Below are 14,215 nucleotides of genomic sequence, written 5' to 3'. Positions count from 1 at the left end.
TTCTTGGCTCTCCTTGAAAGCTGCGCTTTGCTTTCATACCAAATGAAAGCATTTTCCTCTGCTGATTCTGGCATCTTTCTCCAGTACTCTTACAGGAGCAGATTTTATTCAAGCTCAGGAGAATCCTGGCACAGACACCCCATCTGCTTTACTCACATTCAGGAAATCTATGTGGACACCCCCTTAGAGCTTAAGGGGCCAAAGAGATCAGTTAAGACCAAGATCCATTTTCTACCTCTTTCTCCTCACCTGTATTACAGAGGATTTATCCCAGGGATATGAGTTTTTGTGATATATGACCTAATGTGAACCTTGGCCTCTGTACTAGGTCGAATAGTGTCCTCCAAAATTCATGTCTACCCAGAACCTGTGAATGTGACCTTATTGGGAAACAGGGTTTTTACAGATATAGCAAATTAAGATAACGTCATACTGGATTAGGGTGAGCCCTAAATCCAATGTGACTGGAGTCATTACAAGGAGAGAGAAATTTACATAGAGACACAGACACATGGGGAGAATGCCACGTGACAAAGAAGAGACTGGAGTGGTGCATCTACAAGTCAAGGAACACCAAGGACTGCCAGCAACCTCAAGAAGCTAGAAGGAGGCGAGGAAGGATCTTCCCCTGGAGCCTTCAGAGGGAGCATGGGCGTGCTGACACCCTGATTTTGGACTTCTGACCTCTGGAACTGTAAGAGAATAAAATTCTGCTGTTCTAAGCTACCTAGTTTGTGGTAATTTGTTATGACAGCCCTAGGAAACTAAAACGGCCTCCAAAGTCCAAGCCATAGGGAAACACACATACACACACACACACACACACACACACAGATAGGCAGAGATATACAGATGAATTAGAGATCACATCCTGCCCCCATGCCCCCATACATGGTCCAAAAATCACATAGATAAAATATCAGTTTGATTATCAACCTAGAACATATAGAGAATGGCTTTATGTTGCTCCCCAAATCACTGTGCAGTCCCGGCAGACGTGAGTTCGCATATGGCTCTACCACTTAGTAGTCGTGTACCTTAAAGCAAGTTAGTTAAATTTATGTATCCCTGGTCCCTTTATCTATACTATCAGGCTAATAATATATCTTGAATTTTTTTGTCGTGTGGTGTGGTGGGCGTTTACCTTTCTTCTGTGCCTCTCAGCATCTGAACCCCCTTCCTATGCTTGGAGAATGTCCCACTTCCGGGGCAGCACCAGCCTCCCACTTGGGAAGTTACAGGTGTCTGCTGCTCTTTTCCAGCATCCCTGAAGCTAAAGCACAGGCATAACCGGGGCTCTCCTGTTAAGATGCACTTTGCACTGTGGAGCTGACAGTGTGCAGACGCAGGACAGCACAGAATCCACTCAGGCGCGGTCACGGCCACCTCCCGGTTCCAGCAGCACAACAGAGAAAGGTTCTAAGGACAACACCCCAGGGTAGCAGCGGGTGAAGCCTATGCAGGTTGCGGTGCCCACGTCTGGCTGCATGGATGTCTCCCAGAGATCAGTTCTGCAGCATGATTCTGGAAATTATTTTTTGCCTTGTAGCCTCCACGCCTAGCTCTCTGATGATCCTATATCCTTTTCGGAAATTCTTTTTTCTTTTTTTCTTAAATTAGCAGAGTTGGTTTCTGATGCTGGCAGCTAAGAACCCTGACTAACATGCAAGGATTAAAATGAGATAAGATATGCAAAGCACCTAGCAGGAGTCACGAGTTACTTCCCTTCTTCCCACTTCCCTCCACAGTTCTAAATGAGGATGCTGCTGTCAATGGTTAACAGCACTCAGCAGCGAGATGTGGAGGATTCGAAGAACAGATAAAGAAACTGTGGCATACGCACACAATGGAATACCGTGCTGCCTTAGAAAAATGGAGATCCTGCCATATGTGACAGACAACATGGGTGAAGCTGGAGGACATTATTCCAAGTGAAATAAGCCAGACACAGAGGGACAAATACTGCATGATTTCACTTATATGAAGTATCTAAAAGAGTTAAACTCTTAGAAGCAGAGAGTAGATCGCTGGTAACCAGGGGCTGGAGAGAGGGAAACGGGCAAGTAGGAGTCAAAGGGTACAAAGTTTCAGTCATGCAACATGAATAATTCTTGAACTTCCCTGATGGCGCAGTGGTTAAGAATCCGCTTACCAATGCAGGGAACACGGGTTCAAGCCCTGGTCCGGCAAGATCCCACATGCCACGGAGCAACTAAGCCCGTGTGCCACAACTACTGAGCCTGCGCTCTAGAGCCTGTGAGCCACAACTACTGAGCCCATGTGCCACAACTACTGAAGCCCATGCACCTAGAGCTCGTGCTCTGCAACGAGAGAAGCCACCGCAATGAGAAGCCCGCACTCTACAACGAAGAGTAGCCCGTTTGCTGCAACTAGAGAAAGCCCGCACGCAGCAATGAAGACCCAAAGCAGCCCAAAATAAATAAATCTATTTTAAAAAAAGATGAATAATTCTTACTTCCTAGACATCTATTTCACAGCTTAGTGCCTCCAGTTAACAATGCTGTATTTATTACTTAAAAATTTGCTGAGAGTGGATCTTATGTTAAGTGTTCTTATCACAAATTAATAATAGTTATCATTATAAATAAAGAGGACAGGAGGAAACTTTTGGAAGTGATGGATATGGTTATGGCCTAGATCGTGATGATAGTTTCATGGGTGTATACTTATCCCTAAACTCATCAAGTTGTATACATTAAATATGTACAGCTTTTTGTATGTGCTTCATACCTCATTAAAGAGGTTAAAATTTTTTTCAGGAAGCAAGACCTGTTTTAACACATGCCAGCACGACTATCCGGCAGGCCTGTGCTACAGCCTTTATTCCATCAGTGATTAAGGTTGGGCCTCATTCGTGTGCCAGGTTAACCAAATAAAGTAGTAGCAGTGTTTTAAAGTCAGAGAATTTCAGAGCAGGATCAGAGATGGACTCAAGGACATTCGACCAAGCTGATGATAAGTCCACACCAAAGAACACTCAAACTGGAAGAGTCAGAAGCTCAGGCTCTGCAAATCTGAATATCAGCTGACAGTCTGAACAGGTTGCTTTGCATGTTTGTTGTAGTTATTTATGTTTTCTTTTAAGCTTTCAAATCCCTGAATCCCTTCTGCCTAAGCCAACCTCACTTTTGGATGCACTAAGCAGCTGTTGCAACTGGGAATTCTCTCCTTTAGTGAAAATGCTGATTTTAAAAAAATAATACGCTCCCTGCTCCTGCTTACTCTCACAAGTTTCCAGCAACTGGTGCCCTGACAAATGAAGTGTCAAAACATTTCCAAATTAAAACCCTACGGCTCACACATCCCAGTACCCTCAGCAGGATGGACTTTCCCTGCTTGTTCCAAGTGCACACTCAAAAGAAACTAAAAATAGCCATATGGCAATTAACAGAAACTCTGAGGAGGGGGAGGGGGTGGGTTCCAGCACCGTCAGTTTCCTGGATAGATTCCAAATGGGGTTCTCAGCCAGCAGTGCTCTGGCCAAGAAAGGATTTTCATTAAAACTGCATGGAGGAGGCAGAATGAAGAAATCAAGATCTCAAAGATTTAAAATTATTGCAGCAGTAGAAACTACAACACCATCCCCAAGACCATCAATAATAATAATACTTGCTATTATGGACTGAGTTGATATTTTAGGCCATGTATGTACTAAGCACTTCCTATGCATTGTATCATCTTGATCCTGCAAGGACTCTAGGAGGTAGCTGCTACGCTCACAGATAAGGAAATTGAAGCCCAGAAACGTTAGATAACCTGTTCAAGACCTCAAGGCACACAGGATAAAGGTCTATGGCACATGCACAGCAGGTGGCCAAGCTGGAGTTTGAACTCAGCTCTCTGGCTCCAGAACTCATGCACATAACCACAGTGCAATGCTGCCTCATACCTGCATAGGGATGTTTAAGTAACCACAATGTTTTCACTCCACCCTTAAGCCCAGAGAAACAAAAGTCTCTCTTGGCAATTTCAACCAACCTTCCCACGGCAGTGCCTTTCAGAGGTTATGTGCATGGGCTCTAAAGTAAGGCTAACTGGGTTCAAATTCTGGCTTTCTCATTTATCAGTTGTATAAAATCAGGTAAATTATCAACATTCCCAGGTCTCAGTTCTCTCATCTCTAAAATGGCAAAAATATTAGTCTTTATCTAATAAAGTTGTAATGAAGATCAAAGGAAACTGCTATAGACTGAATTTTTGTGCCCTCCAAAATTCACATGTTGAAACCCCAATCCCCAATGTGATGGTATTTGAATATGTGGCCTTTGGGAGGTAATTAGGTCATAAGGGTGGAGCCCTCATGATGGGATTAGTGTCCTTATAAGAAGAAACAGGAGAGCTTGCTTCCTCTCCCTCTCAGCCATGTGAGGATACAGCGAGAAGGCTGCTGTCTACAAGCCAGGAAATGAGCCTTCACCAGACACCAGCTCTACAGGCACATTGATCCTGGACTATGAGAAATCAGTGTTTGTTGTTTAAGACACACAGTCTATGGTATTTTTGTTATAGCAGCCTGAACTGAGACAGAAACTGTATGGAAAGCTCTCAGCATGGTGCCTGCAGATACTTGAGTTGCTCAATAAATAAGATGCTTGAGTTGCTCAATAAATAATAGCCATTGGTATCGATCATTCTAAACCCATGCCCTTTTAGGTAATCAATTTCAATGAGAAAGAACACAAGAGCTTAGTAAAAAGGTAGCATCCTCCATGGACTGAGGGCTCATTCAAGGAGGGTCTTCTGTATGATGAAGCAAACAGAAAAGGATTTTTAAACATTTTGGATTTGTGGTGGATTTGATAGATTTGGAGTTAGTGTGACCAACTGTCCTAGTCTGTCTAGGACTGAGGGGATTCCTGGGACATTAAAACTGGGACAATTTGTTCCTTCAGTTTCCAGTGGGGAGGAGATACTTACTCCCAGGAGGGGGCAGTACTAGAAGTAAGAGAGTTCATCTCCCCTTCCTCTTTTTTTCTCCTAATAGGAGTGACTTACCTGACTGGTGATGCTGGAAAATGGTCTGAGCTTGCATAGTGCTGGTACTTGGAAGGGGCCAGCCTGCCGATCCTCTACCCAAGCATGTGCTCTTGAGTCCCCCAGGTGGAAGCTTGCTGGGCAGGCTATGGACTTGTCTGGGGAGACCACATGTTCAGGATACAAGTGAGAGGAAAAGTTCAGTTTAAGGGGGAAAAAAGGGGGAGGAAGCCTTATGTGGATACAGGCCCAAGCCCCATTCTGCAAATAGCATTACCAAAAATAAAGCTGATATTGTGATTTCTACCTGACATCTATGTCTATTTCTAAACTGGTTCAGAACTCAGAGGGGGAAAGGGATATAATTAATTATCAGTCATGTGATTAATTATCACCTTCATAAACCCCAACAGATGGATGCCTATTTTATTTCATTGGCAGAAAAACCCATTTCAGGCTGGCAGGAAAAAGGTATTCTGTAGAATCAAATGAGTTTAGAGGTGGGAGTGACCTTAGAGATGATCTGGTCCAATACCTTTGTTTTTATAGATGAATGACAAAATCTATATGAAACTCTGTGAAAAACTCATCAAACGCAAGTAATTTGGGGGAGTGGTCTTTAGAAGCTATAACCAGAATTAAAAACAGATTATAGATAATATAGAAAATAGAAAATAGATTACAGATTAAAACTAAGCAATTTTGGGACTTCCTTGGCGGCCCAGTTGTTGAGACTTGGCCTTCCAATGTAGGGGGTGTGGGTTCGATCCCTCGGGGGAGCTAAGGTCCCACATGGCTTGTGGCCAAAACACCAACACATTAAAAAAAAAAAAAAAAAAGCAATATTGTAACAAATTCAATAAAGACTTTAAAAAATTGGTCTACATCAAAAAAAAATCTTAAAAAAAAAAGCTAAGCAATTTCAGAAGGAGAGAAATTTCCCCAAATAAAAGTATTAACAATCAACAGTTGAGAGTTGAATTATTTTAATTGATGAGAAACCTGTAAGACTTAGGTCAGTAAGACTGCTTATCCACAACCTTGAACACCAGGTAAGGTGTCAAAAGAAACAAGCTTTTCCTCTCCATCCTCACCTGCCTACCTACCATAACCTGGTCCTCCTCATTAGGAATGCTTATTACTTCCTCACTGTTCACCAGGAATGCCCCACTGGCAAAGCAAGGGTCCTGGTACCTCAAGAGATATGAGACCCTGTGGTGAAGCATGGCCATTTCTGGTCTTATCTTTTTCTCTTACCATCACCCTCATCCACCAGAGTACCTATATTTGACTTTTTGAAAATGTCCAGTTTTGGGCAAGCAGGAGAAAGCCCACTTGACCCTGATTCTCCCACTGAATACAGCTATAAAACCTGGATGGAATGCATGGAGCAGCTACTTGAAGCCTCTGAAAAGTCAATAGTAGCAGGGAGACTGGGAAAGAGGATCAGAACTTGAAATACTACTGATCCATACCCCCTTACCCTCACCTGTGGCCTGAACTCAACACACCAGAAATGGACATCAGGGTGCGGGCAAGAGAGCTGCGGGAGGTGTCCTCTGTTCCGGCTCCAGCTGCGAGAAGGGGAACTCCGAATGCTCAAAGTGAGTGTGGAAATTGTTCTTCCCTTGCTCTTCTTTTTTCTTTTCCTCTCCCCTCCCCTCTCCTCCTCTTCCCCCCCACTCCTTTCCTTTCCGTCTCTTTCCTCCCTTCTTCTATGCTCCAGCCCCCAGAAATCTTGTGGGGGGTCATAGCATCACATCAGCCCAAACTATGAGACAGGGGTTTCACTCCCTCTGCCTTCAATGGTGCCATAGTTCCCCAAAACTGGGGCCAAGCCCCACTGCTTTTTTCCCCTCTCTTTGTCCTCTCTCTGCTTGGCGATACCTAGGCGAGGTCACAGACGTGCACGGCAGAGTGAGCTTTTTGTCCAGAGACTAAAAAGTGGTCCCAGGGAACCAGAAAGTATCAGGGAGATCATGGAGTGGAAGGAACTGGGCAAAGAAACCCTATAAAGTATTTTTTAAAATAAATTCCTGTACTCACCCCTCAAACTATACATGCATGGACCTGATCATTAGCACATCAAAACTCTGAGAACTCTGCCTAGGTGCCAGACTGACCATCCAGTGACATGCACATGGAACAGAGCCCAGCTGCACTGCTAAGGCTTTGAAAAGTGAAATGACATGGGAACCAGAGCCCTTGGAAAATCAACTAGTGGCATGGAACACGCAGTCCGAACCTAACCAGGTTGAATGCATCCTAAATCAGAAATATTAACTCTCTCCATAGGCTTTAAACAAGGCCAGAGTCTCATAATATTCAAAATGTATGGAAAACAACCTAAAATTCCTTGGCATAGGAAGACTCAGGAAAATATCAATTCCCTGGGAAAAGATAATCAACTGAAGCAAACACAGCAGTGACACAGATGTTACAATTATCTGGAAAAAACCTTCAAGTAGCTATTATAATAAAGCTCCAAGCAGCAATCATGAACACTACTGAAATCAAGGGAAGAATAAATAGTCTCAGTCAAGAAATATATGACATAAGGAAGAGCCAAATGGAAATTCTGGAATTGAAAAAATATAACCAAAATTAAGAATTCTCTGACGTCTCCAGAGCAGAATGGGCATGACAGCAGAAAGCAACCCATGAGCAAATCAACTTCTAGCTGGGGGCCTATTTATCACTATTTTTTCATGTGTCTTCTCTCTACTTTAATTAACTATTTCGGCATCATGAACCACGACACAGTTTAGTGGCTTGAACGAGAACCAATGTATTATGTCTCCCAACTCTGTGGGAGGGTTGGGCAGTTTCTCTGTTGGTCTTGCCTAGACTCATTCATGTTCCTGCATTCAGCTGGAGGGCTGGTTGGACAGGAAGGTCCAGGCTGGCCTCAGTCATTGGTCTGGCAGTTGGTGCTGGCTATTGACTGGACTGCCTCACTTCTCCTCCAAGTGACCTCCCAACCTCCAGCAGGCTAGACAGGGCTTCTTCACAGTATGGTGGTCTCACGGTTCCACCAGGGTGAGCCCAGAAGCCACAAGGCTCATGAAGGCCTAGGCTCTGAAACTCATACAATGTCACCTCTATCATATTCTGTTGATCAAAGTACATCCCAAGGATTGCACAGAGATAGGGGATAAAAAACTAAACTATCTCTTCATGAAAGGAGCAGCTGTACAACTTTGCAAATGGGTGTGGATGCAGGGATTGGGATCCTTATTTCAATGTTCTACCACATTCCTCCTGGGGAATTAATGCTGCAAATCTCAAAGGCCACGGGTCTACAATTACTACGGCAGTAGAAGAGACTGTGAGGCCCAGAGAAATCTAGTATTTGCCTAAGATCACAGAGCTACTTAATGGGAAAATATGAAACTAGACCCCATGACTGCTGATTCACTGACCAGTGATCCTGTTTCTGAGATGAGCTGTATAGTACCTTTAACACCTTGGCTGTTTAACAGGTAGGAAAATAAGGGACAACACTTGTATAGAGTGTTAGCAATCATTCATCATTGAGATCCATTTTGGGAAGGAAATAAATGCAGGCACTTGTGGAGTCCATGAAAAAAAAATTGAAGTAAAGTGACACAATAAGGGCTATTCATTATGTAGCAATACAGCTCCTAACCTGTTCTGTGCACCAAAACATACTGCATTTAGTCTCTTGAGTTCCTGGCTCTCAAAACTTAATTTCTTTACCGAGGTAAAATTCACGTAACATAAAATTAACCATCAACCATTTTAAAGGGTACAATTCAGCAGGTTTTGGTACATTTACTATGTTACGCAACTATTACCTCTGTCAAGACATTTTCATCACCCCAAAAGGCAAGCCTGAACCCACTAAACAGCCACTCCCCAAGTCCCCCTCCCCCAGCCCCTGGGAACCACTAGTCTGCCTTCTCGCTATGGATTTCTATTCTGGATGTTTTCTATAAATGGAATCATGTGTGCTTTTGTAGCTGGCTTCTTTCACTGCATATGTTTTCATGGATCATCCACATTGCAGCGTGCATCAGCGTTACATTCTTTTTATGAATAATAGAAATATAAACAATACGCATAATATTCCATCGAATGGATATACCACATTTGGTTTATCTATTCGTCAGTTGATGGGCATTTGGAAAGCTCCCACGTTTTGGCTACTGTGAATAGTGCTGTTATGAACATTCACGTACAAATAGTTACCTCAATACCTGCTTTTAATTCTTTCAGTTAGTTAGGTATACAGTCAGAAGTGGAATTTCTGGGTCATAGGGTAATTCTATCAAAGCTGAATGTTCAGTCTAGTTTTTGACAAGGTTTCTTAAAATGGTTTGAGATTAATAACCTGCTGCCAGCATTACCTTATCTCTAAAGTCAGTGTGGTTCTGGAGGATGGCTCTGTGGTAAGTGGCTGTCCTCACAAAATCTTGCATCATGTTCTGCTGCTGGGAAAGGCAGCCATAAAACTGTAAGGGAGAGAGAAGGACAGGGAGGGTAAACACGCCATGAGGCAGGACCTTCACGGGTACGTGGCTCTTACAGCCACCTGGGTCAAGGCAGGCTTGGTCTAACACACCGGGGGGCCGAGGCTCTGAGACACCCGGGACCTCTCCACACTGGCCCCATGTGTGAGGCCCACAACTCTAAGGAGACCTTGGAACTTTGACTCTTGATCCGTACGGCGGATTCAGACCTAGATCTTGACCAGATTGGTGCCCAGGGTCCCCTCCCAAAGCAGAGGCTGAGAGAGCACAGATCAAGAATAACAGAGGTAAGTGAGAGAGAAAGGGGCCGGGGCCAAAAGGGATGGCCCTGATGAGTCCCATCAGCCTAGAGAGAAAGATGGGCCTTGGATAGAAATCCCAGGAGAGGGTGGGGTCGGGTAGAAGGCAGTGACGGTGGTGATCCTGAAGCAAGCCGGCTGGGTGATGTGGTATGTATGAATCCACGAGCACTGACAGTGAGTAATAAATATCATCGTTGTAATGGCCACCATTTGGTAGAGTTTTCTATGTGCCAGGCACCATGCTAACTGTTTCACATACATCCTCTAATCAAATTAAATCACCACAACAATCAGATGAAATATGCTCCTCAGCTGAGGAAACTGAGCCTCAGGAAGATACAGCAACTTGCCCAAGTCCTGACAACTCACTAAGTGACAAAGACAAGATCCCAATCCAGGTGATGCTGTTGCTGCTGGTCAGAGGACCACACATTAAAAACCGCCGCACGCTTGGGACTTCCCTGGCGGTCCAGTGGTTAAGACTCCCCGCTTCCAAGGCAGGGAGCATGCGTTCGATCCCTGCTCGGGGAACTAAGATCCCACATGCCGCACAGCGCGGCAGAAGAAAAAAACCGCTGCACTCTCTTCTCCACCCACCGCCTCGCCCAGGTATATTCACAGGTGTGTGTCACTCTGAAACGACTCAGCTCCACCTGGGACCGCTCCCCTGACCTGGAAGAACTGTTCGGCAGACGCCTCTTCTGTCCGCTGGCTGAACACTGAGTATTCCTTTTCCTCATGCCGGCATCTTTTCAAGGTATTTGAAAATGCGCTGAACTCTGCAAGGAGAAGAAAGCAGATCCATTTCTACATCTTGGAAACCACAGCACTCACCACTGCACTCTTCACAAAATTCCAACTGAGAAGCTATTAGAAGATGAAAACGGCGTGTTCACCTCTGAACACACGCATGATAAGGAACGGCAAGGTGGGAATGGGTACTATTCTGAGGTGTGACACCCTTATTTACACTTGTCAGACATATTTGCATTCAGAAATGTCAAGTTTGAGACCATAATGGAACACAGGGAGAGTCTGAGCTCACTGAATTCTCCTGGTACGGTGCTAACAAAGTTCAGAGGCTTATTTTCAGTATGTGCTCTGAGGAAGGTGATTGTTGATGATAAGAAAAATAAAATATATGTGAATACAAAATATATATGTATATAAGTGAGTATATATATAAAATCTCATTCTATCATTATAGCCACAAGTTTTTTTTTCATATTTAGTATTCCCTAAGTGTATAGAGAAAAGGTAAAATAACTGGTAAAATAATTCCCTAAGTATACACAAGGGAATGCTTTCTACTGTGTGAGGAAAAAAATACAGAAGTGAAGGCTCAAAGAATTCCAGAAGTGATATTACTAACAGATAACACAGCATGCACACTGGTCAAATTCTGTGCCTTCTGCCTTAGAAATGTCTCTCAAAGTCCTGCCCAGCGGTCCTCGCTGCCTGGGGTCTCTCTCCTCTCCACTGCTGGTGCTGTGACCGGGTCTCTCTCCTACAGCCCACGTGGGATCCCTAATGCCCACCCAGTCTGGATTCACCATGAGCTCCAGTCCCTCACGTCTGTCCGCCCCTGTGTGCGTGCCCTCCTCGCCCCCATTTCCTGCACACATAAGACCTGCACTACACCCTTACGTGCCCACCATGCTGCTGAAGCACTTACACATCCCCAGGTCAACCTGGGCCTGGCCTGGCTTCTTGACTTTGAAACCCCCGTCTCTTCTGTTTGGATTACCTTTTGACATGAAACTCCTACTCATTCTCCAAGATTCAGTTCAATGAGCATTTCTTCACTGCTGTGTTCTACAACACCCATAGGCAGAATGAACTGCTGCAACACACTGGGCCTCAACACTTGGCTACAAAGCAGAATCACCTAGGAAGAATTTTTTAATGTAGATGGTGGACCCTCCACCTATACTGAGTAATTCAATGCTCTGGTAGTGGGGAGAAGGCATCTCTATTTTTTTCAAAAGCCTCCAGTTAGTTTTCATGTGTGTAGCTATAGGGACCAGAACCTGTGCTCTCATCTCATGCTCTCAGTTTACCATCTTATTTCATATTTTACCCAATTTATCAATTTTTAAAGTGTCCCTCTCTCTATATATATCAAACTCTTTCAGGGCATGGTTTGGGGGCACGGTGTCAAGCCTTATTTATCTCTAGTCTTCAGAACATAGTGCTAACATAACAGCCACCCAGTAACAGGTTGAAAATGTGAATTCAATAAATTTGGGGAAATGATAAATGAACTTGGTGAAATTGTTTCAATTCATCTGTCAACAGAGAATGGATTAAGAAGATATGATATATATATATATATATATATGAATATCCTTCAGCCACGAGAAAAATGGAAATCCTGCCACTTTCAACACCATGGATGGACCTTGGTGGTATTACGCGAAGTGAAATAAGCCAGAAAGAGGAAGACAAATACTATATGATATCACTTATATTTGGAAACTTTTTTTTTTAAGTCAAACTTATAGAAACAGACAGTAGAAAAGTGGTTGCCAGGAGCTAAGGGGTGGGGAAAATAGGGAGAGATTGGTAAAGGGGTACAAACTTTCAACTATAAAATGAATAAGGCCTGAGGATCTAATGTATAACGTGGTGACTATAGTTGTTAACATGTATTATATAATTGAAATTTTTTTTTCTTTTTTGGCTGCATTGGGTCTTCGTTGCTGTGCACGGGCTTTCTCTAGTTGCAGTGAACAGGGGCTATTCTTCGTCGAGGTGTGCGGGCTTCTCACTGCAGTGGCTTCTCTTGTTGCAGAGCACAAGCTCTGGGCGCACGGGCTTCAGTAGTTGTAGCACGCAAGCTCAGTAGTTGTGACACGGGGGCCCTAGAGTGCGCGAGCTTCAGTAGGTGTGTCGCATGGGCTCAGTAGTTGTGGCTCACAGGCTCTAGAGAACACAGTCAGTAGCTGTGGCACACGGGCTTCGTTGCTCCATGGCATGTGGGATCTTCCCAGACCAGGGATCGAACCTGTGTCCCTTGCACTGGCAGGCAAATTCTTAACCACTGCGCCACCAGGGAAGTCCCTATATAATTGAACTTTGCTAACAGAGAACTTAAATGTTCTCAAAAAAAAAAAAGGAATAATAAAGTAAAATAAAATACAATAAATTCTCGGATATACTGAAAAACAAAGATGATACTGGATACTATTTTACCCAGCTCTAGTCTCCTGGCACCTTTCCAATTCCCTCTGAGTTCTCAGAGATTGCCAGCAGTGGTTTGTGTTACCCCTCTGTGAGTTCTTTGAGTCCTGGGCATCTCAGTTGTTTGGGCTTTCAAAGCCTATGGTAAACTCACTTGTCCAATAAATAGTCTTTTGAATATTCTCTACAGTTTCAAGTCTCTATCCTTTGGGGGAAATTGTACCTTTAATACAGCCAAAAGTAATGGCTGCCTAATTTAGTGAATAGGATGTGTGGTGAGTTGCAAAGTACCATTTTGGGTTTAAAAGCAAAATTTTGATATAAAGTAATAAGGATAGTCTGCTTGTGCACCTCACCAATTGTCTTCAAAGGAAAAGGTGAAAGAGAAGCTCCAAAGAAGTTTTGTGTTACACCAGCATTCACGCAATACATAAATAGCCTTCCAAAATCAATACTAATTTGGATGTGTTGGCTCTGTGTTTGCTATTTTTAAAAAATCCAATTGTATTACATTATACACACTATAATCACCACTCTGTAATCCTGGCCCAGGGACCACATTTGAGAAACCAAAAATCAGGGTCTCTAGTTTGACCAGTTTGGGATGTATTTATGGGATTTAGGAAATTAGAAGTCAGATATTGGCAAGTCCAGGAATCAACATCAATTAACTCTTGACTACTGTGAATTCTGTCACAACGGCTGCCAAGAGAATGTTCTCTTCACAAGCCACCCTTACCTTTATTTTAATGGTTAAATTAATGTGTGTAAATAAATGTCTGTGTTTCCACCTGATGTATAAAGATAGAAAAAAACATCACATTTTAAAAAGGAAAAGAAATTTCATTGTTTATTTCTCCCCTTTCCTCAGTCTCCAGAAGAAAGGACCCTGGTAGCCACTAAAGACACGTCTTAGTCCGTCTGGGTTGCTATAACAGAGTGGCACAGACAGAGTGACTTATAAATAACAGAAATGTATTTTGATTATAAATTTATTTTGATTATAAATGAACTGTACACTCATTTATAATCAGTAGGAGAGACTGTCTAGATGTTGGGGCAGCTCTATGATTTGGGACTGTAACATGTAATAACTGAATTCAGTACCCTAGTTTTATGTTAAGCTATCAGGATTTTCTTGATAAAAGTTAATCCCCCTGCCTCCCCAGCCTACCTGTATTTCTCTTAATGACTTCTGGGTCCTGAGCTCCCTGTGCAGTCTGAAGAAGGTATTGCAGTCAC

The 14,215-nt window shown here is 43.4% G+C and overlaps 1 protein-coding gene across 1 annotated transcript in view; it reads right to left on the bottom strand.

Annotated features, from left to right (window-relative positions):
• LOC308619300 (histone-arginine methyltransferase CARM1-like) overlaps positions 1 to 9,455 on the bottom strand; it is a gene marked incomplete at its 3' end in the record, with an annotated part of 98,938 nt that extends 89,483 nt beyond the window's left edge. The window contains exon 1 of the mRNA XM_081237921.1: positions 9,366 to 9,455. Coding sequence (XP_081094047.1) covers positions 9,366 to 9,440 — 75 coding nt within the window. The 5' untranslated portion in view covers positions 9,441 to 9,455. The remainder of the gene's footprint in view (positions 1 to 9,365) is intronic.
• Between the last annotated feature and the right edge of the window lie 4,760 nt (positions 9,456 to 14,215).

The sequence above is a fragment of the Mesoplodon bidens genome (genome assembly GCF_964165515.1).
Source record: "Mesoplodon bidens genome assembly, chromosome: 6".
Classification (NCBI taxonomy): domain Eukaryota; kingdom Metazoa; phylum Chordata; class Mammalia; order Artiodactyla; family Ziphiidae; genus Mesoplodon; species Mesoplodon bidens.
The sequence above is the reverse complement of the archived record's forward strand: the minus strand, read 5'-3'. Positions and strand labels throughout refer to the sequence as shown.